This window comes from Phascolarctos cinereus, unplaced genomic scaffold (genome assembly GCF_003287225.1).
Source record: "Phascolarctos cinereus isolate Bilbo 61053 unplaced genomic scaffold, phaCin_HiC Scaffold_726;HRSCAF=1367, whole genome shotgun sequence".
Lineage (NCBI taxonomy): Eukaryota > Metazoa > Chordata > Mammalia > Diprotodontia > Phascolarctidae > Phascolarctos > Phascolarctos cinereus.
In genome coordinates this window covers 421,502,414-421,528,103 of record NW_027556098.1, presented here as the reverse complement: position 1 = coordinate 421,528,103, position 25,690 = coordinate 421,502,414, and the positions used below count along the sequence as shown (strand labels likewise).

Here is a 25,690-nt window from a genome sequence, read left to right as displayed (position 1 = left end):
GAGCACTGGACCTGTGTTCAAATGTGTCCTCACACACTTATCAACTGTATGGCTTTGGGAAAGATACTTAATCTCTGTTTGCCTCAGTTTCCTCAACTGTAAAATTGAGGTCATAATAGCACCTACCTCCTGGGGCTGTTGTAAGGATCAAATGAACAATATTTGTAAAGAGCTTAGCACAATGCCTGGCACATAGTAGGTGCTTAATAAATGCTCATTCCTTCCCTCCACCTCCCCAAGATATAAGACCTTGAAAATGATAGGCACTTATTAAATGTTTTGTTTTGAATTTGAATTAGATGAAGCAACACATCAATCCTCTGTATGCAAAATTTCTCTTTGCAGCTGCTCCGCTTCCATGTTGATGGCCATTAACAACTTAGCCTGGGACTCATTTCATCAAGCCAGAAGGAGTCTTTGGGTCAATCTAGGTGCAAGTGTGTCTGCCTGAGAATCCCTTTGATTGCATTGCACAGGGGTGTTGTCCTACCTTCTTTACTGCCTCCAGCACTGCTCCTTCCCCTAATACTAAAGAGAGATGATCTTTCTCCAGTTTTGGAAAGGACTGGGAAGAGATTATTTGTCCCTAGCACCAACTTGCTGAGCTAAGTATGACAATATTATTATATTCGGGCATTGAAGTGTTTTTGCCCAGCTCACACAATTAGTAAGGGGTAGGAGCAGAATTCCAATTCAGGTATTCTGGCTTGAAATCCAGGTCTTGATTCACTAACCTCCATGATACCTAAGAGGTGGCCTGAGGTGGAGTGGAGTGTGGAAGAATGAAGGATAGAAAACAATGACAGATGGCCAGGTGGGCATGGAAGCCTCTTAGGAGATCAGGGAAGGCTGAAGAGAAGGGCTGTGTGAGAGAGATACTCCCATTTCACCCATTTCAGAGGGGAAACAATTGGAACCGGTTTTAGGGGGTGGAGACAGAAGCCTCTGCCACTACATCCTGGACCCAAGCTTCAGCCCTGGTCCCTCCTCCTTTCCTCTGGGCAGCTGAGATCATTCAACTAAGGACAGGGCTTGGGCTGCACCATGGCTTCTACCCTCTCCTCCTTGCTCTGTCTTGGTGAGTACAAGGGGCCAGGGATAGAGGTGGATGAGGTAGGGGATGATGGGATGATTCCAGTAAGGCCCATGGACAGTGAGTTGTGGAGGAAAGAGCAGGCTGTTCAGGCTTTTGAGTGTCATTGGTGTAAAAATTTTTGGCATCCCAGAAAAATAGAACCCAGGTATCGTTAGTGACATGGGGAAAAGATGTGGGGTGAGAGGGTGAGCACCATTTTGGGCAGTGTCTCACAAGAGTGTCTCTTTCATAGTGCTATGTCTGAGCCAGAGGATCCGAGCACAGGAGGGTGAGTCTTTTCCCCCGAGCACTCCCTACCCCTTCTCCTGCCTTAGTGTAGACAGTCCTTTCCAGGAGTAGTCATCACCCCAGAAGAAAGAGGATTGAGGGGGTGTCTGTAGTGAGCTGCCAAGAGTCACTCCCAGAGGAATGCAAGGGTAAAGGCTGCAGGAGTTAGGGCAATGAGAGGGAGGGGCAGGGCCTGCCCAGACTGTAGCTCCCCTCCATAGATGCTCTCCCTGTGCTGTGAACAGGTCTGTGGCCTTCCTGGACACAAATGTGACACCCTCTGGTACCAAGGGTTCCAGCAATGTTGGATTCAGTATCTCATCAGAAAATTTATAGAGAAGATAGTTATATCCCAGCCTAGAGAATGAGTTTCCTTTCAGGAGTATGGGACTCCTAATTCAGAGTTCTGGCCTGTATGATGATCAGAGGACCACCTAATAATGGTTCAGTGAAACCTGAAGCTAATGATGCTGGTAATATCAATAGAGTGTTACAATAAAACTTGCATTCACATAGTGCTTTAAGCTTGGTACAGTGTGTTTCTCCCAATGTCCCTGAATGGTGGGTAGGGCATCGCATGGCAGCTGGGGATGCCAGGGAAGAAGGAACTGAGATAAAACACCTAAGGCTTGGGAGGAAGAAGGGTGGTCCTGGCAGCTCAGTCCCAGAAGCCTCACTGGGAGGTGATAATTACCAAGGCTCCAGTGTTGGCGTGGTGCCCCCCATGAGCCCTGCTGCTGTCATCCCCTCCCCATGTCTTCCAGTTCACCTGGCTCAGATTCTGAGAAGTACTGCTTGCCTTTGTCCCACTGAGGCCCAAGATATCTCTTCTGCTCTTTAACACTATATGTTCATGTTCAATGAGTAAGGAAAACTCTCACTTATCTTTTCTCCACATGGCTCAAATGCTGGGCTTGGATTCAGAAAGACCTAGGTTCAAACAAGCTTCTGACACTTGCTAGCTCTATGACCTGGGGCCCATCACACCTATCTCAGCCCATTTCCTCAGCTTTAAGATGAGGGTGTTGAGTGAAATGACTTCTGATGTTCCTTCCTGCTGTAAATCAATGATCTGATGGAACTCCTACACACTCAAAAATCTCCAATGGCCCCATCAAATAGAAATTCTCTTGCTATTTCCTCACACATGGCACTTGATTTCCCACCTCCATGACTTTGTACTGGCTATCCTCCATGTCTCTGCCTTCTGGAATCCCTGTTTTCTTCCAAGACTCAGCTAGAGGACCACATTCTACACCACCCCCTCCAATGTGTTCCTTTCCAAGTTTAGTTTGTATTTTTTCATTTGTTTTATGTAGACTTATCTGTGTGCCTCTAGTCTACCTTGCTAGCACGTAAGCCCCTTAAGGGCAAAGACTATTATGCTTTTGTCTTTGTAGTCCAAGTACCTAGCCAGGTCCTGGCACATGGTAGGTGCTTAATAAATGCTTAGTGCCCTCTATATAGTAGGTGTTTAATAAATGTTTGTTGATGGATTGATACATCGATCTAGGTCAATCGTCTTATTTTCCAGGCAAGGAAAGCAAGAGTTCCGTAAATTCCCCTAGCTATCCAATATAAGGGGTGCATAGATTTATATCTTAGAGTGGACTTCACAGCTCCACTTGTCTAATCTTTCATTTTAAAGATGAAGATCAGAAGACCCAGAGGTTTAAGTGGCCACACTGATCATAAGTGGAAGTCTTGGAATTTGGACTGATGCTATCTGCTTTCAAATTTAGTGCCCTTTCCTAGGCACCACATAGCAGTAATCTTGGAAGCTGTTTCCTTTGACCTCTACTTTAATGCTCTTTCCCTGACCAGATTGTGTGCCCATTTGTGATCCATACAGGAGAGACATTCTTTCCTCCTAGTGGTCCTTCTGCTTGTCTTGACCAATCCATCCTGCCCTCTCCGAGAAATTCACCCTCATGATCATCCTCTTCCCCACCTTCCAACCTTCAATCTCTCCCCATCACTTTGCTCCTTTCCTGCTGTCTAAAAATCAAAAATCACAACCCTCCCCGTATGAAAATGAACAAAAATGTTCCTCTGACTTATGATCTTTTTTTTCTCCAAGTCACAGCTAAATGCTTAACAAATGTTGTTTATACTTCTTGCTTCAATTTCCTCTTACCTCTCACTTTTCAATCTGACTTTGGACCTCATCACTCAAAAGTACCCTCTCTAAAATGACCACTTTTCCCTTAAGTGCCAAATCCGATGGACTTTTCTCATCCCTAATCCTTCTTGGACTCTCTCCAGTTTCTGATAGTGGTGAATATCTTTTCTCCTTTAATGCTCTCTCCTCCCAGATTTTGGTGACTGCTCTTCTCCTACCTCATTGCTTCTCAGTCTCCTTTGTCGGATCATCATTTATAACATGACCTCACATGAATCTATTCCTCATGCCTCTGTCACTGGTCCCCTTGCCTTCTCTCTATATACTCAGCCATTTCATCATCTCTTTTGATTAAATCATCATCTCTACTCAGGTGACTTCCAGGTCACTATACAGCCCTACCATTTCTTGGTACTGGACCTTCTGAACTTTATGTCCTCTAGTCATCTAGAAATGTGATCTGTGCAAAGTTAGAGGATGTCTCCACTCCAAATATTCATATGGACTATTTGTGCCTGACCTGTGCTAGAATCTCCTGAGTTCATACTGGTCTGGTCAGCCACAGTCAGACACATAGTACTTTGACCCCAACGTAGTGATGTCACTTTGGTCCTTTTTGAGAATAAAGGGCAACAAATAACTCTAGTCATCTCAAAATTGGCAAGTTCCAAGTCTGAACTCTCCTCTCTCAGAGAGAAAAAGCCCCATTCCTAACTTCCTATTTCTATTAGGAACACCAGCATCCTTCCAGTTCTCCCGGTTTGAAATCTTGGGGTCTCTTGTTACAGATGGGGAAAATGAGTCTCAGAGAAGGCAAGAGGCTTTGCCTAGACCATGCAACAAGTAAGTGGAGATTGTTCTAGAACTTGGGACTTGAGACTTATTGATCGCATTCTGAACCAAGGGCTTGGCTTAGGAATTGATCTTTCTGTAGTTCACAAGGGTTAAAAGGAAAGGGGGACTTACATCAATTTTCCCCACTGTGAGTCATCATAGTTAGGAGAAAGGAAGGTGTAGGTTGGGCTTCATTGGGGAGGTTTCCATTTTGGATTCATAGATTAGAAAGAAACTCTGGAAGGGGACCAGAGATTATTAGGTGAGATTGCCTCATTGTATGGATGACATAATTGGGAATGGAGGAAATGCAAGTTGTCCATGGCCACCCAGACCAAGCAGAGCTGGGATCTGAACCCAAGTATTCTGACTCCTAGTAAAGTGTGCTCTCTCTTCTAGGCTCTCTCCTCAAGCCCAGCCTCTCAGTCCACAAAGACATTTATCACGGCCCCAGGGGGCAATGTGACCCTCAATTGCAAGAAGTCAGACATCACTTTAACTACCCTGATATAGATTTACATTTTGCTCAAGGAGGAGAACTCAGAGCTCTTACACAATACGACTACACTTGCATCCTGGGATGAATCCAACCTACTGTTTGAGACAACCCAGGATCTTAAGAACTATATCTACAAGTATTTTGGATCTCTGAATCTGCAGAGAGTCAGAGGCCAGCACTGCCATGTAGATCTCTGGGACAGATGAGAAGGTGGATCTGGCTCCATTGTGCAGGAGAGAAGACCAAGAGGTAGAGGGGTGTCTTGAGAGTTGAGAGGAGCCCCTCAGACAGGGTCAGCACTGGTTCTTAGATAGGGATACTTCCCCTTATTGGTATTATGGGCCTCTTTGGCAAGCTAATTAAACCCACGCATCCTTTCTCAGAATAATGTTTTTAAATGCATAAAATGTAATACAAAGGATTGCAAAGGAAACCCAATATATTGTGATAAGATTATCAAAATGTTAAAAGAACCTCACAAGTTCAAGGACTGCAGTTGAAGAACCCCTGTGCTGGGGCCTCCTACAGAGGACAGGGAGGGTATGGAGGGTGTGCATCTCAGTATATCAGCCACTTGGTAAGCTTTTACTTAGTGCTTACCATGTTCTGTGCACTGGGTGGCACAGTGAAAACCCTACTCACTTAAGTTTTGTTTCTTTCTTTGTTTTTGGTATCTCAATTCTTAGAACAGTGCCGAGAAGGGTCACACAATTTCTATAGCACCTTCAGGTTTGCAAAATGCTTTAGAAATTATTTCATTTGATCCTCATGACAAAATATTCTCCCTATTTTGCAGAAGAGAAAACTGAGGCCTATAGGTTAAGTGACTTGCCCAGAGCCTCTTAGCTAGTAGGTGTTCAAGGCAGGATTTGAACTCACCATCCTGACTCCAAGTGCAGCACTCTACCTACTGAATTCCCTAGCTACCGAGAGAGTTGGTGATATGGGACAGTAATTTAGGAAAGATAGAACAAGGCTGGAAAAATAGACCTAGGAACTATTTACATAGAGTTAATAGTTCAATCTTTGGGAACCAATGGCTTTACCAAGTGAGATGTTGAAATAGAGGGAAAAAAGAAGAGGAGGTCAAAGCTTTGGAAGACATCCATGGCCGATGGCATACCAAATTAAAAATAGATTTACTAAGCTCTTCAATTTGGGCACTAGTCTGCTGGAAATAATTTTTAAAGTCAATTCATCATTAGTCTCTATCTGAATATTTCTAGTTTAAAGAGAGAAATGACCAAACTGGCAGAGCCCCTTTCATGCCCTTTGGCATATCTCTAACAGAAAGCATTTTTTAAAATTTTATTAGTTTATTTTGATTTATCAACAATCACTTACATATGCTTTTGAGTTGGAAATTTTTCTCCCCCTTCCTCCCCCCCCACCCTCCCCAAGACAGCACACAATCTGATATAGGCTTTACATTTACATACCCATTAAACATATTTTCACATTAGTGAAGTTGTAAGTAAAAATTAAAACCAATAGGAGGAACCATCAGAAAGATAAAACAAAACTCAACAGAAGGTAAAAATAATTTGATTTCCATAGTTCTTTCTTTGGATGTGGACAGCATTTTCCATCCCGAGGCCTCTGGAGATATCTTAGATCCTCATAAAGCTGAGAAGGGGTTCAGTTTAACAATCTTAGTCATTGCATAACGTGGTTGTTATTGTGTACAAAGTCCTCTTGGTTCTGCTCACTTCACTCAGCATCAGACCATATAAGTCTTTCTAGGTTTTTCTGAAGTCAGCCTGTTCATCATTTCTTATAGCACAATAGTATTCCATTACAATCATATACCACAACTTACTCAGCCATTCCCCAATTGATGGGCATCCTCTGAATTTCCAATTCTTTGCCACCACAAAAAGAGCTGCTATGAATATTTTTGTACATATGGGTCTTTTTCCCATTTGTTTGATCTCTTTGGAATATAGCCCTAGAAGTGCTATTGCTGGATCAAAGGGTATGCACATTTTTGTAGCCCTTTGGGCATAGTTCCAAATTGTTCTCCAAAATGGTTGGATCATTTCACAACTCCATCAACAATGTATTAGCATTCCAATTTTCCTACATCTTCTCCAACATTTATCATTTTCCTGTTTTGTCATGTTGGCCAATCTAATAGGTGTGATGTGATACCCCAGAGTTGTGCTGATTTGCATTTCTCTAATCAATAACAATTTAGAGCATTTTTTCATATGACTATAGATGGCTTTAATTTCTTCATCTGAGAACTGTCTGTTCATATCCTTTGACCATTTATAAATTGGGGGATGGCTTTTGTTCTTATAAATTTGTCTTAATTCTCTATATACTTTAGAAATGAGGCCTTTATCAGAGAGACTGGTTGTAAAAATTCTTTCCCAATTTTCAACCCTCCTTCTAATCTTAGTTGCATTGGCTTTGTTTGTACAAAAACCTTTCAATTTAATGTCGTCAAAATTATCCATTTTGCTTTTCATAATGTTTTCTATCTCCTGTTTGAACATGAATTCTTCTGTTCTCCATAGATCTGATAGGTAAACTATTCCTTGTTCTCCCAGTTTACTTATGGTATCAGCCTTTATATCTAAGTCATGAACCCATTGTGACTTTATTTTGGTATATGGTGTGAGATTTGGGTCTATGCCTAGTTTCTGCCATATTCTTTTCAGTTTTCCCAGCAGTTTTTTTCAAACAGTGGGTCCTTATCCCAGAAGCTGGGGTCTTTGGGTTTATCAAATAATAGATTACTATAGTCATTGACTACTGTGTCTTGCATATTTAACCTATTCCATTGATCCACCTCCCTATTCCTTAGCCAGTACCAGGCAATTTTGATGACTGCTGCTTTATATTACAATTTAAGATCTGGAATTGCTATGCCACCTTCCCCTGCATTTCTTTTCATTAGTTCCTTTGATATTCTGGACCTTTTGTTTTTCCAAATGAATCTCGTTATTATTTTTTCTAACCCTATAAAATAATTTCTTGGTAGTTTGATTGGTATGGCACTGAATAAATAAATTAGCTTAGGTAGGATTGTCATTTTTATTATATTAGCTCGCCTACCATGAGCAACTGCTGTTTTTTCCAATTATTTAGATCTGATTTTATTTGTGTGAAAAGTGTTTTGTAATTGTGTTCATAGAGTTCCTGGGTTTGTTTCGGGAGGTAGACTCCTAAATATTTTATAATGTCTACAGTAAGTTTAAATGGATTCTACTATCTCTTTTCTCTGCTTTGCTGTTGGGCTTTGTTGGTAATATATAGAAATGCTGATGATTTATGTGGGTTTATTTTTAGCCTGCAACTTTGCTAAAGTTGTTTATTATTTCAAGTAGTTTTTTACTTGATTTTCTAGGATTCTCTAAGTATATCATCATGTCATCTGCAAAGAGTGATAGCTTTGTTTCTTCTTTGCCTATTCTAATGCCTTCAATTTCTTTTTCTTTTCTTATTGCTAAAGCTAAGGTTTCCAGTACAATATTGAATAACAGGGGTGATAATGGACATCCTTGGTTCACCCCGATCTTATTGGAAATGCTTCTAGCCTGTCCCCATTACATATAATGCTTGCTGAAGGTTTTAGATAATGCTATTTATTATTTTAAGGAAGACTCCATTTATACCTATGCTTTCTAGTGTTTTTAATAGGAATGGGTGTTGTATTTTATCAAAAGCTTTTTCTGCATCTATTGAGATGATCATGTGGTTTCTGTTGGTTTTGTTGTTGATATGCTCAATGATGCTGATAGTTTTCCTAATATTGAACCAACCCTGCATTCCTGGTATAAATCCTACCTGGTCATAGTGTATTATTCTTGTGATAAGTTGCTGCAATCTACTTGCTAGTATTTTGTTTAAAATTTTTGCATCTATATTCATTAGAGAAATTGGTCTATAATTTTCTTTCTCTATTTTGACTCTTCCTGGTTTAGGTATCAACACCATATTTGTATCATAAAAAGAATTTGGTAAGACTCCTTCTTCACCTATTTTCCCAAATAGTCTATATAGTATTGGAATTAATTGTTCTTTAAATGTTTGATAGAATTCGCATGTAAATCCATCTGGCCCTGGAGATTTTTTCCTAGGGAGTTCATCAATGGCTTGTTCAATTTCTTTTTCTGAGATGGGGTTATTTAAGTATTTTACTTCCTCTTTGTTAATCTGGGCAATTTATATTTTTGTAAATATGTATCCATTTCACTAAGATTGTCAAATTTGTTGGCATATAGTTGGGCAAAATAATTCCTAATTATTGTTTTAATTTCCTCTTCCTTGGTGGTAGCTTCACCCTTTTCATTCTTGATACTAGTAATTTGGTTTTCTTCTTTCTTTTTTTAATTAAATTAACCAAAGGCTTATCTATTTTATTGGTTTTTTCATAAAACCAGCTCTTAGTTTTATTTATTAGTTCAATAGTTTTCTTAATTTCAATTTTATTAATTTTTCCTTTGGTTTTCAATATTTCTAATTTGGTGTTTAGTTGAGGATTTTTAATTTGTTCTTTTTCTAGTTTTTTTAGTTGTATGCCCAATTCATTAATCTCCTCTTTTTCTATTTTATTTATGTAAGCATTTAGAGATATAAAACTTCCCCTAAGAACTGCTTTGCTGCATCCCATAGGTTTTGGTATGTTGTCTCATTATTGTCATTCTCTTGAATGAAATTATTGATTGTTTCTATGATTTGTTGTTTGACCCAATCATTTTTTAGGATTAGATTATTTAGTTTCCAATTATTTTTTAGTCTATCTTTCCATGGCCCTTTATTACATATAATTTTTATTGCATCATGATCTGAAAAGGATGCATTTAATATTTCTGCCTTTCTGCATTGGATTGTGAGGTTTTTATGCCCTAGTACATGGTCAATTTTTGTGTATGTGCCATGTACTGCTGAGAAAAAAGTATATTCCTTTCTATCCCCATTCAGTTTTCTCCAGAGGTCTATCATACCTAACTTTTCTAATGTTCTATTCACCTCCTTAACTTCTTTCTTGTTTATTTTGTGGTTAGACTTATCTAGTGCGAGAGGGGGAGGTTCAGGTCCCCCACTAGTATAGTTTTGCTGTCTATTTCTTCCTGTAACTCCCTGAACTTCTCCTGTAAGAATTTGGATGCTATACCATTTGGTGCATATATGTTTAGTAATGATATTACTTCATTGTCTATGGTGCCTTTTAGCAGGATGTAGTTTCCTTCCTTATCTCTTTTGATTAGATCTATTTTTGCTTTTGCTTTGTCTGAGATCAGGATTGCTACCCCTGCTTTTTTCTTCAGCTGAGCATAATATATTCTGCTCCAGCCTTTTACCTTTACCCTGTATGTGTCACTCTTTTTCAAATGTGTTTCCTGTAAACAACATATTGTAGGATTATGGTTTTTAATCCATTCTGCAATCTTTTCCGTTTTATGGGAGAGTTCATCCCCTTCACATTCACAGTTATGATTACTATCTGTGTCTTTTTCTCCATCCTTTCCCCCATTTATGCTTTTCTTTCTCCTTTTTCCTTTCCCCCTTCACTAGTGTTTTGCTTTTGACCACCGCCTCCTTCAGTCCCTTCCCCTTTTATTATCCCCTTCCCTTTTCTTCCCCTTTAGTCTTACTGCTTCTTCCCTCCCTTCTTTCCCCCCCTTTTCTTTTCCCCTTTTCCCTCCCACTACCTATGGGGCAAGTTAGATTTCTATACTTAACTGATTATATTATGCCCTTCTTGAGCCTAATCTGATGAGAGTAAGGTTCAAACAATGCTCCCCCTCCCTTTCCCTCTGCTGTAATAGGATTTTGTGTCTTTTCCTGTAATGTAATTTACCCTTGTCTGCCTCCTCCTTTCTCAGTACATTTTCTAAGATCAGATTGATCCACTTATTTGGATCCATTTAACCCACTTGATTAGATTTTTTTTTTTACCATTACATCAAAGTCAACTAATATCCACCCTCTTTATGTATACTCCTTTAACAAGGTGTAATAACAAATACAGTTCTCAAGGGTTGCAAGTCTCATATTCCCTTGTAGGGGTTTAAACAGCCCCCCCCTTATTAACAACATATTGTATCTTTCTGTCCCATTTACCTTTTTAAGTCCTTCTTGAGTCCTGTACTTGAAGATCAAATTTTTTGTTGAGCTCTGGTCTTTTTATCAGGAAAGTTTGGAAGTCTCCTATTTCATTGAATATCCACCTCCTCCCTTGAAAAATGATGCTCATTTTTGCTGGGTAATTGATCCTTGGCTGCATTCCAAGCTCCTTTGCCTTAGGGCATATCATGTTCCATGCCCTGCGGTCTTTTAATGTAGAAGCTGCAAGGTCCTGTGTAATCCTGACTGTGGTTCCATGATATTTAAATTGTTTCTTTCTGGCTGCTTGCAGCACCTTCTCTTTCATCTGGTAATTTTGGAATTTTGCTATTATATTCCTTGGCTGTCAATTTGGGATCTCTTTCAGGTGGTGATCGGTGGATTCTTTCTATGGTTATTTTCCCTTCTGGTTCTAGGACTTCGGGCAGTTTTCCTTTATGATTTCCTGAAAGATACTGTCCAGGCTCTTTTTTTCATCATGATTTTCAGGTAGTCCAATAATTTTTAAATTGTCTCTCCTGAGTCGATTTTCCAGGTGGTTGTTTTACTGATGAGGTATTTTACTTTTCATCTATTTTTTCATTTTTTTGTTTCTGTTTGACTGATTCTTGCTCTCTCATAGAGACATTAGTTTCCATTTGTCCAATTCTAGTTTTTAACAGATTGTTTTCTTCTGTTAGTTTTTGTACTTCCTTCTTCAATTGGCCAATTGTTTTTTAGGGACTTGTTTTCTTCAGTGTATTTTTTTTCCAATTGGCCAATTGTATTTTTGAAGGACTCTTCTACCTCTCTCATTTGACTATTAAAATCCTTCTTGAGCTCTTCTAAGAAGGCTTTTTGGGCTTCAGACCAGTTCATATTCCCTTTTGTTGTTGCAGATGTGGGTTTGTTGACAATGTTGTCCTCTTCAGAATTTCTGTCTTGATCTTCACTCTTCTCATAATATGAATCTATGGTATTTCTTTTTACTCATGGTGTTTCTTTATTCCCTGGCCTTTAAAGAGATTGAGCTCTCCTGCTGGGGAACAGAGGGTACTGACCCAAGCTTCTTGTGTTGGGAGCCTAGGTCTTGGTCACTGGCTTTGTGTGCTGGGGCCTCTTATGCTGGCAATTGGAGGCTGTAGGTTTCTGGCAGCTTACCTCGTGTTGGGCTGGAATCAGCAAGGCTGGAACTTTCAGGCAGTTCTAGGTTGCCTGCTTTTCCTTTCCTTTAGCTTTCTTCAGCTCCTTTTAGATGGATGCTGCAGGTTGTTTATCTGCCTGGGACCCCCTGCAGTGTTGTCTCCCTGGTTTGTGCTAATGCACCGGGAGATGTGGAGTGCGACCTGGTGGTTTTTTGAGCTGTTTCCACTGGTTCTCCCTGCCCTCACTGAGGCACTCAGAGGTCCAGGTGTTGGTGTTCGCCTGCTCTACCACCTGGGCTTCAGGATTTCTTCACAATTGGAGGCTGCAGGGCCCCGATAGTTCACCTGGTGTTGGGTTGGAATCAGCAAGGCGGGCTTTAGGAAGCCTTTGGCTTGTTTTCTTCACCTCCTTTCAGATAAATGCCGCAGGGTACTTATCCACCTGGGGCCCCTTGTAGTTCTGACTCCCTTGTTTTTGTTGAGGCACTGGGAGATCCGTGTGCTGGGCTGCTGCACTGCTGCTCCCCGTCTTTCTTCTAGTTCAGGTGTTCCAGGGGTTTTTTTTCTGGGGTGATATTATCTGGGTTTTCAGAGGTTAATAGGGGAGAGTGAGAGAGACTACCTATTCACTCTGCCATCTTGGCTCCCAGAACTAACAGAAAGCATTTTGAAGAAACGTTTATAGGAATATTGAACAGGAAATATCACAGTATGAGAAAACACAAATACTTTATGGTTGACTTCTTTTAAAAGAACAGTAGTCGTGTAGTTTCTCAGGAACACTCCTGGAGAATTGATTTCCTAAAACCACTCTGGACCACCCCGTTCAGCTAGGCACGGATGACTTGAAATAATCAAAGGGACCTCTGGCACTCTGATCAAGATCCAATACTTCCTTAAACAGGTCTTGACTCTCATCCCCTCATGGATGAGTTAAGACCCTTATCTAGAATATCTCTTTCTTGGAATGGTAGGTCCCACTCTGCCCCTCTCTGTAGAAGGATGCTGAGGCCCTGGGATGCCACTGTCCTCCTGTATTCAGGTAGAGTTGTGGGTGTTGCTACTGCCAGATCCTCACTTTGCCCTCCTGTGCTGGAAGAAAGACATAAAGTAACTGAAACAATAACTAACCCTCTCTGATGGGAGCTATTGCCACTGGGGTTGGGGGAGCTCCTGGGGCTTGAATTATGTGCTCTTTAGGGCCCCTCACTGGAAGCAGAGGATCACTGGTGTCAAAGTTCACAGTTGGGAGGTGAAAGCAGAAATAGTCAATTGCAGTACCCCTGTCTGTCGTCAGAAAATCAAATTGGGACGCAATTGACAATTGTCCATATCCCCAATCCCAGAAATGTTTCTGGGTTCTTAGGGAGCATTTAGCATCATCTATGCCACCGTAAACAAAAGATCCATGTAGCAAAACTGTGGTTCTTCTCTCAGACTCCAAATTCTAAAACAAATAAGAAACAAACAAGAAAACAAAACTGAAAGAGTTTTTTCTGCATAGCTGTGAGACAATCCTAAAATTCCAAAGATCAGCATTGAGGTGTGTGCTCTTCCAGGGTCCCTCATGCCACACCTTAAAAGTAAGCTAGGTCCATGTACAATGACAGGATGAAGTCTGTTGGTGCAGATGCATTATCTTTACTAAAAAACCATTCAAAACCAAGTTTCTCAAACCCAACTCCCTAACAGCTGGGAGGGGTCTTTTTTTTTTCTTAGGAGGCCTCCCCCGAGTAAACTAGGCATAATGACCATTAGTAATACAAAGTCAAGCATTCTCACTGAAGCTGAGAACAATTAGTACTTTTTTAAAAATTATGATAACTGATTTTATTTTTAATGTAAAAAATTACTATTTATTTTTAACATTTAAAAAAATGTTGAGTTCCAAATTTACTTCCTCCCTCCAGTTCCTCTTCCACCCACTGAGAAGGCAAGTAATATGATACCCATTATGCATGTGAAATCATGTGAAACATTTCCGTATTTTTTATTTGTATTTTTAAGTTTTAAGCAAATGCAAAATAAGAAAGAAACAAATTCTAAAACTGAAATAATACAAAATAAGAAAAGAAAATAAAGCATTGCCATGTGCACAGCAGAATGTGACAGAGGATTCAAAATATACAGCAATAAATGTCCATTTCAAGAGAGCCTATTTAATAAATAGAATGCATTGTGTTGAAAGTTATGCATCTTTTCTTTGCCTCCTTGTAAGTTTTCTTTCGCTCTCTGCTGTGCACTCTAAAATTTTTTTTATTAATTTACTTTGATTTATCAATAATCACTTCCATATGCTTTTGAGTTTAAAATTTTTCTCCCCCTCACCACCCTCCCCAAGACAGCACACAATCTGATACAGGCTATACATATACATTCTTATGAAACGTATTTTCAAATTAGTGAAGTAAAAATTAGAACCAACAGGAGGAACGATCAGAAAGAGGAAACAAAACTCAGCAGAAGAGAAAAAAAAATAACAATTCAACTTCCATAGTTCTTTCTTTGCATGTGGATAGCATTTTCCATCATGAAGCCTTTGGAGATGCCTTAGATCCTTGTATTGCTAGGAAGGATTAAGTTTATCAATATTAGTCATCACATAATGTGGCTGTTATTGTGTACAATGTTCCCTTGGCTCTGCTCACTTCACTCAGCATCAGACCATACAAGTCTTTCCAGGTTTTTCTGAAGTCAGCCTGTTCATCATTTCTTATAGTACAATAGTATTCCATTACATTCATATACCACAACTTGCTCAGCCATTCCCCAATTGATGGACATCCTCTGAATTTCCAATTTTTTGCCACCACAAAAAGGGCTGCTATGGATATTTTTGTACATGTGGGTCCTTTTCCCATTTGTTTGATCTCTTTGGGATATAGCCCTAGAATTGCTGTTGCTGGATCAAAGGGTATGCACATTTTTGTAGCCCTTTGGGCATAGTTCCAAATTGTTCTCCAAATGGTTGGATCATTTCACAACTCTACCAATAATGCATTAGTGTTCCAATTTCCCCACACGTTCTCCAACATTTATCATTTTCCTGTTTTGTCACGTTGGCCAATCTGATAGGTGTGATTTGGTAGCTCAGAGTTGTTTTGATTTGCATTTCTCTAATCAATAGTGATTTAGAGCATTTTTTCATATGACTATAGATGGCTTTAATTTCTTCATCTGAGAACTGTCTGCTCATATCCTTTGACCATTTATCAATTGGGGAATGGCTTGTGTTCTTATAAATTTGACTTAATTCTCTACATATTTTAGAAATGAGGCCATTATCAGAGAGACTGGTTGTAAAAATTCTTTTCCAATTTTCTACCTTCCTTCTAATCTTAGTTGCATTGGCTTTGTTTGTGCAAAAACTTTTCAATTTAATGTAATCATAATTATCCATTTTGCTTTTTGTAATATTTTCTATCTCCTGTTTGGTCATGAATTCTTCTGTTCTCCATAGATCCAATAGGTAAACTATTCCTTGCTCTCCCAGTTTGCTTATAGTATCAGCTTTTATATCTAAATCAAGAAACCCATTTTGATTTTATTTTGATATATGGTGTGAGATTTGGGTCTATGCTTAGTTTCTGCCATATTCTTTTCCAGTTTTCCCAGCAATTTTTTCAAAGAGTGGGTTTTTATCTCAGAAGCTGAGGTCTGTGAGTTTATCAAATAATATATTACTATAGTCATTGACTACTGTGTCTTGAATATTTAACCTATTCCACTGATCCATCACTCTATTTCTTAGCCATTACCAAGCAGTTTTGATGATTGCTGCTTTATAATACAATTTAAGGTCTGGTTTTACTTTGTTCTTCCCTTTTGCCCCAGAAGGCTGTAACTAAGTGCAGATACATACCTGTACATACACACACTTACTTATGCATACATATACTTACATATTGATAATCAAAGTCATATAGAGATATATACATTGATATGCATCTATGTGAGACCATACTATAATTATTTGTCCTCAATTTCTCTGAGGGTGGCTAGCCTCTTCCTTCATAAGTCCAAGTCATATTTTTCCAAGTCCACCAACTTGTCATTTCCTATACCACAGCAACATTCCCACCTTATGCTGTGTAGTAGTTGTTTAAAATAATCTGAAACAATGTTGATAAATAGGGCTGATACATAGCATAGTTTCTCTACTTTTCTCTTTTGATTGAATCTATTGTGGCCTTAACTTTGTCTGAGATCATGATTACCACCCCTGCTCTTTTTTCCTTAACAAACTGCTGATCTTTATTTTCTTTTTGTGAGTATCTCTTATTTCCTATCCCTCCTGACTCCTCCACTTTACTTCTACCCATTACCTTACCCTCCTATTACTTAATCTATCCCCCCCACCTCAGGATCCCTCCCTTATCCTCCCATCCCCAGTAATCTAAATATTCTTCTATACCCCCTGTTAACCTATTCCCTCACCCTCCCTTCTAGAGATTCCACCCTTGTTCTGTCCCACCTTAGCATTTTATTTCCTTCTGAATTTAGAAGACTTTTATACCCTTCTAGATATATGTGTATTATTCCCTCTTGAATCCATTCCTGATGAAAGTAGGTTTCCAGAACTACCAGCCTTCTTCCCCCATCTAATTCCTGTATGTTGGTTCTTCTTCTTACACCTCATTTGTATGAGATAATTACTCTTTTTATGCTGTTCCTAAATGGTTTTCATTTTTAAAGTTATATCATACTCAGGTCTATCCCAATATTTCTTACAAACTAACCAATTATTAATAACAATCTTAGAGATACATTTTACAGACACAAAAGGTGGACAGTCTGTCCTTATTGAGTCCCTTGTGATTAGTCTTTGGTATGGACCTTATATTTCTCTTGGCTTTTGTATAGCAAATCTATTAAGTTCAGGTTTTTTTTTTTTTAACAAGACACTGAAAATCTGACATTTCATTAAATGTCTATTTTTTTTTTCATTCAGAATTATGCTTAACTTTGCTGGGTATGATATTTTTGGCCAAAACTCCAGGTCTTTTTACTTTTCAATATATAGTGTTCCAAGATCTGTGGTCTTTTAGTGTCACCACTACTAGCTCTTGTGTGATTCTAATTGTGGCACCATCATATTTAAATTTTTTTTTCCTTATTGCTCATTATGATTTATCCTTGAGCTGGGGGTTTCAGAGTTTGACTATGATATTTCTGTGGGTTTTCCTCAGAGGATCTCTTTCAGGTGGTGATCGGTAGATTTTTTCTATTTCTACTTTCTCTTGTTCTAATGCCTTTAGACAGTTGTCTTTAATTATTTTTTGTATTATTGTACCAAGATTCTTTTTTTGATCATAGTTTTCAGGTAGTCTGATTATTCTTAGGTTTTCTCTTCTTGATTTGTTCTCCATATAAGTTGTTTTTCTCATGAGATGTTTCACATTCTCTTCTATTTTTTCATTTTTAATATTTTGGTTTGTTATTTCTTATTCTTTCATAACTTTGCTGACTTCCACTTGCCCTTTTCTGATTTTCAAGGAGTCATTTTCTTCCTTAAGATTCTGGATCTCCTTTTCTAATTGGTTGACTTTCTTTTCATAATCTTCTCATTTTTCTTGGATTGTTCTTATTTTTATTTTTACTTTTTCTTCAATCTCTCTCATTTGATTTTTAAAATCTTTTTTTTGTGTTCTATTAATTATTTTTGAGGATGTGACCATTCGATGTTAGTCTTTGGGGTAGAATGGGGTTTCTTTGCTTCAGTACTCTCCTCTGAAGATAAACCCCGATCTTCTCTATTCCTATAGTAACTCTCTATGGTTGGAGTCTTTCTCTGACTCTTGCCTGTTTATTTATTTATTTTTTTAGTTGCGGCAGCTTAGTTTTTTGTAATCGCCTTTTAGTCATGGGGTATAGGGGATGGTGCTTCTGGCTTCAGATCCTCCCTCAGTTCTCCCCTCTGGCCTGGAACAGAAACCAAGACCTCCAGCCTCCTGTAAGTGCCCACAGCCAGCAGCATCCCTGCCTCACTGCTTCTGCCTTCACCGGGCATGTGCTGGTTCCTTCTTGCCCAGGGCCATATCTCCACACAGTACAGCTGAGTCTGGCATTCTTTATCAGCAGAGATTCCCCCAGTCTTCCCCTGGCTCAGATGCCCAACTCTCCTCACTGTGCTAGGGGTAAAAGTTTCTGTGGCTGGGGCCAAGGCCAGCCTCCCAACCCAGCTAACCCCAGAGCTTGCCACTTGTTATTTAAGTAGACCTATCCTGTATGTGTTTACTCTTCATAGGGAATAAATCTATCCTGGGATTTTTCTTCAGATCTTATCTGATTGTCCCAGAAGGACCACTGTTCTGCCCCTACTCTTATTTATTTTTACCACTCTATGTTCACCCTGAGGTGCTATTTCATCTCATTTGTGGGGGGAATCTGGAGAGCTTGGAATTTTTTGACCTACTCTGCCAACTTACCAGAATCCTCTCAACAGATTTCTGTATTAGCCATGTCATAGAAATGCAAGAAAAATAAGGTGAGAAAATTATACTTCAGTTATGTACTCAGAGTTCATCTGTTCTCTTTCTGGAGGTGGATAGAAATTTTCATGAGTCATCATGAATTGTCTTGGATCATTGTCTCAATCAGAGTAGCTACATCTTTCACAATTGCTCATCATTACTGTGTTGCAGTGAACTATGTACAAGGATCTTCTGGTGCTGTTTACTTCACTTTGCATTATGGTCTTCCCAGGTTTTTCTGAAACCATCCACTTCAACATTTCCTATAGCACAATAATATTCAATCACAATCAGATATTGCACTTGTTGAGCCATTCCCCAATTGATGGGCATCCCTTCAATTTCTAACTCTTTGCCGGCACAAAAAGAGCTGCTATAGATATTTTTACATGTATACGTCCTTTTTCTTTTTCTTTGATCTCTTTGGGATACAGACATAATTAGTTCTTCAGAATTAGTATTTTTGTACTACAGAAAAATTTCCTTTCCCTGTCTCAAAATATAGTCTCTCCATGCTGCTTTTAAGATAAATTAAATTCTGAAGAAATCCCCTAGCAGAAGACAGCTAGTTGGCAGAGGAAATAGAGTGCTGGACTTGTAGTCATGAAAACCTGGGTTCAAGCCTGCCTAGGACATTAGCCAGCTGTGTGACTTGGGGCAAGTCTCTTAACCTCCATAACTTAACAGCTCCTTTCCAGAGTCGTTGTAAAGATAATATTTGCAAAGTACTTTTCAAATCTTAAAGCCCTGTACAAACGTGAAGCTGTTACTATTATTACAACTTGGAGGAGGCCTAGCTTACAGGCTGGATCACTCCATAAAATGGTTTGCAGCAATTATCTCATCTTCTTGTTGAATGGCCACAGGGAACATGAAGGCCAGTCTTGGCTCCCCTTCCTCTGCACTGCCATCCCACTTCGATGCTCTCATCATGTTTCAAGTCTTCCTACAAGACTATACCAATTGTTCAGGGCTTGGCCTGACTCAGGCAAGGTGTCTGGTAGGTTAGATGGATACTGGAACAAAATCAGACACTCCTAAGTCACTTAACAGTTAACAAAACAATATTTACTTGGCCAAAGCAGGAGGGTTTTTGACAAGGATAAGCCATGAAAATCCCTTGAGTAGAGTAGATTCAGGTAAGCGAAGCTCCCATCGAGGTTCACCAGCCAAGCATTTGGAACCCCTTCTCCCCAGCCCCCAAGACCTTTGTGGCTGCTTTGTACTCAGGCTTTGAGGAAGTGTCACCCACTGATTAAGCCCTTAGTCCTGAGCCCATCTAATATGGAGGAACGTTTCTATACCTTTTAAGAAACAACTGGCCTAATCTGCATGAGGGGAGGAGTTAGGATACTGCCTTTGCTGCTCCTGGGAAAGAATTGAGGGGGAAAGGCTATGGAGGTTGATGTGATGACGAAATTAGGGCTGTAATGTGGAGGGAAAGTAAGATGATATAAGATCATGATCACATAACAGAATTTCAGAGTTCATGAAAATGGAAATGGAATACTTGTGGGTGATGCCAAGATTGAAGCTATGGCCATTTCTGTGTGTTCATGAGATGGAGAGAGGAGATAGGTTATGAAAGTTGAGTAAACTGAGGAACTGGGAAGTTGGGCTATTTGAAGGAACATTTGTGTGTATGTTGGAGCCCCCAGGATGCTAGCAGGAGTGGAGGTGGAGAGAAAGAAGAGAAGCTAGGAATTAAATGAAGGGCAGCCAGGTGGTGCCACGGCACATAGAGCACTGAGCCTGGAGTCAGGAACTCATCTTTGTGAGTTCAGATCTGGCCTCGGACACTTACTGACTGTGTGGCCCTGGGTGAGTCACAGTTTGCCTCAGTTTCCTCATCTGTAAAATGAGCTGGAGAAGGAAATGGCAAATCCCTCCAGTATCTTTGCCAAGAAAACCCAAAATAGGGTTATGAAAAGTTAGATATGACTGAACAACATCCAGGCGTCACAATGGGTAGAGCTGTGAAGGTTGGGGATGGGACTGGCACCATTCCAGGACTCCAATACTCATCTGTCTGTTGGTGGCAACTGGTCAGCAATTGCTGCCTGTGGTGAGAAGGAAGGTATTATCTACAATGATTTCTGCCCTCAGTCATGTCTTTGGGGGTTGAACTGGAAGCTGAACTGGTGGTTTTCTATTCCCAAGGCTCTTGGGTTCAGTGGCTTAGGCTGTCTCTTAGGGGAGATGTTGGTTAAGGCAGTGGTAGTCATGGTTTGTCTTCCTTGGCATATGCTTCCTCCTATTTCCTCCTCAGGGTATCTTTCTGCTTCAGCTAGGAAGGTTCTGGGGATTGGTAGAGAACAGCTACCCAGCTCTGAATTTGGTTATCATTTTGGATAGCGTGTATCTGACTGAGAGAGATGGCCAAGTGATGATGGTAGAGGAAGAGCTTGGAAAGGGCAATGCCCCATGATCTAGGGAACTGGAGAGAGAAGGAGGATTTCTTCTTCTCAGAGAGGCACAAGTGAGGAGAGAAGCTTCTTCACATGTCCCTTCTATGGTAAGGCTCATGACAGGACAAAGACATCAGAGATACTGGTGAAAGGTAGAGGTGTTCCTTCTCTGGGAGAGTCATACTTTACTCCTCCAGGGGGACAATGGAGAACCACAGCCTTTCAAAAAATATTCTTGTTACTATTGCTTTTTGGTTTAACTTTCAGTCATGATCCTCAACCCCCCACCTCCTCAGCCTGGCCACATAGAGTCATGGCCCCAGATGGGAATATGATCATCCTATGTCAGGGGTCATCTTGGAACATGAGGTTTGCTCTGTATAAGGAAGGAGATGAGAAACCAATGGGGACCCACAATCCCATCCAGGCTGGGGCTCAATTTCTCTTGACCACTAACCACACTGGGAATTACAGTTGCCATCACTCAGCTGCTCTCAGCTTAGTCATGGCAGAGCCTAGTGATCCCTTGGAGATTGCAGTGAAAGATGAGAGGGGTATTACTGAAGGAACGTCAACCCTGGGGGTGGATATCCTCCCACTTCCCCAATAAAACAGAATTAACACCAAGAACTTCACTCTAACATTGAGAATGTGGAGAATTAGTGACAGCATAGACTTTTCCTCTCCCCGCTACACCACGGTCATAGGGAACCAGAGTGGGTCCTTGTACATATATACTTATGAGATATCTTATCCCTTCCTTATGACCCATTCTGTTTTCTCCATTCTGTTTTCCAGGTGAACTGGATATACCTCTAAGAATAGGTAAGACTTAGGGGAGGAATTAGGGTTTCCAGAGAAAGGGGGCCATGTCTCCTCAGCAGCCTGGGTTCAAGCCTAACACTTATTCTAGAGGGTTGATAATGAGTGGAAGGATGGGAAAGTGATCAAAGGTGATAACTCCTTCAGGATAACGGAGCCTGACAATTGGTTTTCTTCCTTGCCTCAGTATCAAGAACCACTCTCATCACCCTTGGCTGTATCATCATTCTGTTCTTCCTCTTTTTACTGGCCTTCTTCTGTCATCAACACCCTTGTATTGGTGAGTTTCAGAGGAGGTTGTGAAAGCATGAGAAAATCAGCAGTGGGCTGAGGGCTGGAGTCTCAGTTTCCTCATCTGTGAAATGAAGAGCTATCAATCTCTAAAGTCCATTGCATCTGTAATCCTGATAGAATCTGTGTTCCTGTCATCATTCTCACCAGGGGCCCACAAGGAGAAGTTACTTAGGAGGTAGGGACACTTGGCTCACCTCCCCAATCTCTTGAATTATCTACACCCATCCATGTGACCCTAGATTCTACCCACCAGAAAGCAACCATGGTGAAGAAAGGATGATGAGATTGACCTTCTCACCCTTGCCCTTTGCTTGTCTGATAGCATCCCCAGCTGATGGCATCTTCCTTAATGTGTCTGGCTCCCCTCAAACATGTAGTACTGGAGGAGGAGATCATGAGTAAGTATTCTGGAAAGAAAAGGGGGAAGGGATATATGATACATGACTGGGAACCTCAGGAACTGACAGAGTCTCTTCTCCATGCCAGGTATAGACATGGCCAAGAAGAGATTGACCCATCAGTGAGTAATCCCGATTCCATCCTTCTCCTGGGAAATAATTCAGAAATAACTTATTGGCCCCAACTTCCCAACATATGATCTAGTCCCTGGTATCATCTGTTCATTCATCATAGACCCATTATAATTTCTTGCTCACAACCCTAAGTGATATTCATCGATCCTTCTTCACCTTTGCATTTTCCCTGCAGAATTCAGGGGCTGAAGACCAAGAAGGAGTGATCTACAGCCAGTTGAACATTGAGACCCAGGGTAAGGGGAAGACAACCGCCTACGAAACACGCAAACAGACTATATATAGCACTCTAGCTTGGCACTAAGGGCAAGAAGAGACAGATGGGTCATTTGGAAAAGTGCAAAGCATGAACCTCAAACAGAAGGCTGGGAATCCAATGTACAAGAAGGTGTGGAACACCTGGTGGAGAGGGAACAACTGTCTATCAACTTTCTTTCATCGGGCCGATGGTATGCCATCTACCAATACATAACTGTCCACTCTTATCCCTGATTTAGCAACAATAACAACTGCAAAAACATTTAAAAAAAGCATTTGGTGTTAGAATTACAAAATTACAATTGATTTTTGTCATGTAGTGTCAAGTTCCAATGGACCCATAAACTAGGATATTACTTTGTGCAATAGCATCTTTTCTGTTCTCTTTCTATGGGCAAAGTAAATTATGGAATTGTTTGCATCTCAAGAGTGTTTGAAAAGGAGGGAGGCTGGGAGAAATGCATGGAATGTACTCAAATTCATAAGAACATTTTAGATTCCTCATCTTCCCTCAGTCCTCAGATCAGGGGCCAATTCCTCCATGTAGCTTTCCCTAGAGCACCACCTGACCCTAACCTTTTAGTATTTTCTGCCTTCTCTGACATTCCTCACATATTTTATATCTTTTATTTTCTATTTATTATCTTTATATCTGCAAGCATGTGTAACATCCTCTGTGTCTACTTGCACTTAGACTGGCATGTTAGGTCTCCAGGAGAATGTTACTTTACCCCCTAGCAGGGGTACCCAAGGATCTGTGGTTTGAACATTGCAGCCCCTGAGCCCCCATCAGTTACCCATAATTAACCAACCATTGATATCAATTAGCTATTAGTTAGTGTTAATGAGGACAGAAGTTACATAAAGATCCTCTAATTCAGGGACATGCTGAACATACAAGGTGCCTGGGGGGAGTGGGCTCAAAGTATTGAGTGTAGTTTTGGGGAACTTTTGGGATGAAGGGCTACCCAGTGGCTCCTGATTCTGGGATTTCTTTCTACCTTCTTGGAGTCCTCACTGACTTTGTTTCTGAGCCCAGAATTGTTGATGGATGAGACACTGGTTACCCCTTAATCCAGGCAGGGCACAATGTCCCAGATATCGAGGCAATGCACCATTGGGCTGGGTCAGGGAAGTTGTTTGGCTGCTGGGCTGTCTCCTCATCAGATTCACCAGCTGCTGCTGCTGTTATAGGTGACTTTAGCTACTTATTCTGGTGGCCAGTAGGACCTTAGGATATCTTACCTCTTTCATGAACTCATCTTGGCTACTTCCTTATCAGAATTCACATTTACCTCGGTTTAGAAAAGAAACAGAGCCAGCCAGAATTCCTCTTCCCTCAAATGCCACCAGAAAAGAACCTGAGAATTTGCCCACTTGAACCCTTGGTATGCACATTCATTTCAGGCCCAGCTTGTTCTGAGGACAGTTCTTCTCCCTTCTGGTGCCAAATTTGAAGTCATTTCAGCACTACATGGCAGTAACCCTGAGTCATCCTGTCCAGAACTGATTTCATCTGTTGGATTGGCACCAGGCAGAAGAGATCTGCCCATGGTTCAAGACCTAACCTAGGCAGGGAATATCTGGGTTCTCAGAAACTGGGCTCTTACTGACCTTGTCCTCCCATTTAAAATATGGCCCTGCTTTGAAGACATAAAATTCCCCAGATGCATAGCACCAGGTATTTGGAGGGAAATCCTGAGGAGAGGAAGGTGGGAGATAAAGAGATGCGCACAGTTTGATAGAGGCAGTGAGGGGGGAGGGGGAGAGAGAGAGAGAGAGAGAGAGAGAGAGAGAGAGAGAGAGAGACAGACAGACAGACAGACAGACAGACAGAGACAGAGAAAGACAGACAGGCAGACAGAGAACGTGCCAGCATTTGTGCTCTTGACTTTTTCTCTCCCCACTACCTGTGATCCACAGAGGACTGTGGTGACCTGGTCTCCATACTGGCAGAGGGAATCTGGTTTGGGAGAGGCAGCCCCTCTCAGATTCTTTCTTAGCTGAGGTAACAAGCTGAAGAAAAAGGTCTTGTCTAATGGTTCCAGTATCTAAGCAGAACTTGCCTCTTGGCTTCCACAAGCTTCTCTCCTTCCCACTGCCTGTGCTGATCAGTTTCTTTCTCCACTATGTGTTCTGTTCTTTCCTTTTGTTTTCTTTTTGAATCAATAATCATGTATTAGGCACCTACTATGTTCTATGCACTGGGATAAGTAAACACAGAGGATACAAAAAGAGGTAAAAGACAGTTCCTGTTCTCAGGTTGCTCACAGTCTAATGGAGGAGACAAGCAAATCACCATATATGAGCAAACTATATCCAGTATAAATTGGACAAAATCATCCAATAGAAGGCACTAGCATTAAGGGAGATGAGGAAAAGCTTCTTCTACAGAAAAGTAGGGTTTTAGTTGGGACATGAAACAATCTGGGGAGGCCAAGAGGCAGAGTATTCCAGGTATGGAGGACAGCCAGAGAAGGTGCCCAGAGTCTGAAGGTGGGAGTGTTTTGTTCAAAGAACAGCAAGGAGACCAGTGTCACTGGACTGTGGAGTACCAGGAGGAAAGAATGTGTAAGAAGAGTGGAAAGATGGGAAGAGGCCAGGTTATGAAGGACTTTAAAAGCCAGAGGATTCTAGAGTTGATCCTGGAATCAGTAGGGAGTTGCTGGAGTTTATTGAATAAGGAGATGATATGGTCAGTCTGTGCTTTAGGAAGATCAATTGGACATCTTAGTACTGGACAATGTTTGACAACTTAGGACCCACTGGAATAGGGAGAGACTTGTGGCAGAGAGATCAGCTAGAGGGCTATTGCAATAGTCTATGTGTGAAGTGATGAAGGTTTCCACTGGGGGAGCAGTGGCAGAGGAGAGGACAGGGTG

At 40.7% G+C, this 25,690-nt stretch overlaps 1 protein-coding gene across 3 annotated transcripts; it reads left to right on the top strand.

Annotated features, from left to right (window-relative positions):
- Window positions 1-930: 930 nt before the first annotated feature.
- Window positions 931-23,179, top strand: LOC144454287 (uncharacterized). Of its 3 annotated transcripts, XM_078146029.1 has the most exons (8): window positions 953-1,078; window positions 1,329-1,364; window positions 4,274-4,328; window positions 21,700-21,726; window positions 21,911-22,003; window positions 22,340-22,415; window positions 22,504-22,537; window positions 22,726-23,179. In XM_078146029.1, the coding sequence occupies exons 3-8, from the start codon at window positions 4,274-4,276 to the stop codon at window positions 22,852-22,854; spliced, it is 414 nt and encodes a 137-aa protein (XP_078002155.1). In that variant the 5' UTR covers window positions 953-1,078; window positions 1,329-1,364; the 3' UTR covers window positions 22,855-23,179. The 3 variants fall into 3 exon arrangements, 2 of the variants coding, with proteins under 2 accessions (XP_078002154.1, XP_078002155.1); XR_013482659.1 differs by lacking the exon at window positions 4,274-4,328 and adding an exon at window positions 22,165-22,192 and having other exon boundaries at window positions 931-1,078; window positions 22,504-22,848; XM_078146028.1 differs by lacking the exon at window positions 4,274-4,328 and having other exon boundaries at window positions 950-1,078.
- Window positions 23,180-25,690: the final 2,511 nt, after the last annotated feature.

Bases quoted from the DNA above. Each gene is read 5' to 3' on its own strand.
- LOC144454287 (XM_078146028.1), top strand. From the start codon at position 1,045: ATGGCTTCTACCCTCTCCTCCTTGCTCTGTCTTG. The intron at 22,416-22,503 runs GTAAGTATTCTG...TCTCCATGCCAG, and splicing joins ACTGGAGGAGGAGATCATGA to GTATAGACATGGCCAAGAAG. The intron at 22,538-22,725 runs GTGAGTAATCCC...TTTTCCCTGCAG, and splicing joins AAGAAGAGATTGACCCATCA to AATTCAGGGGCTGAAGACCA.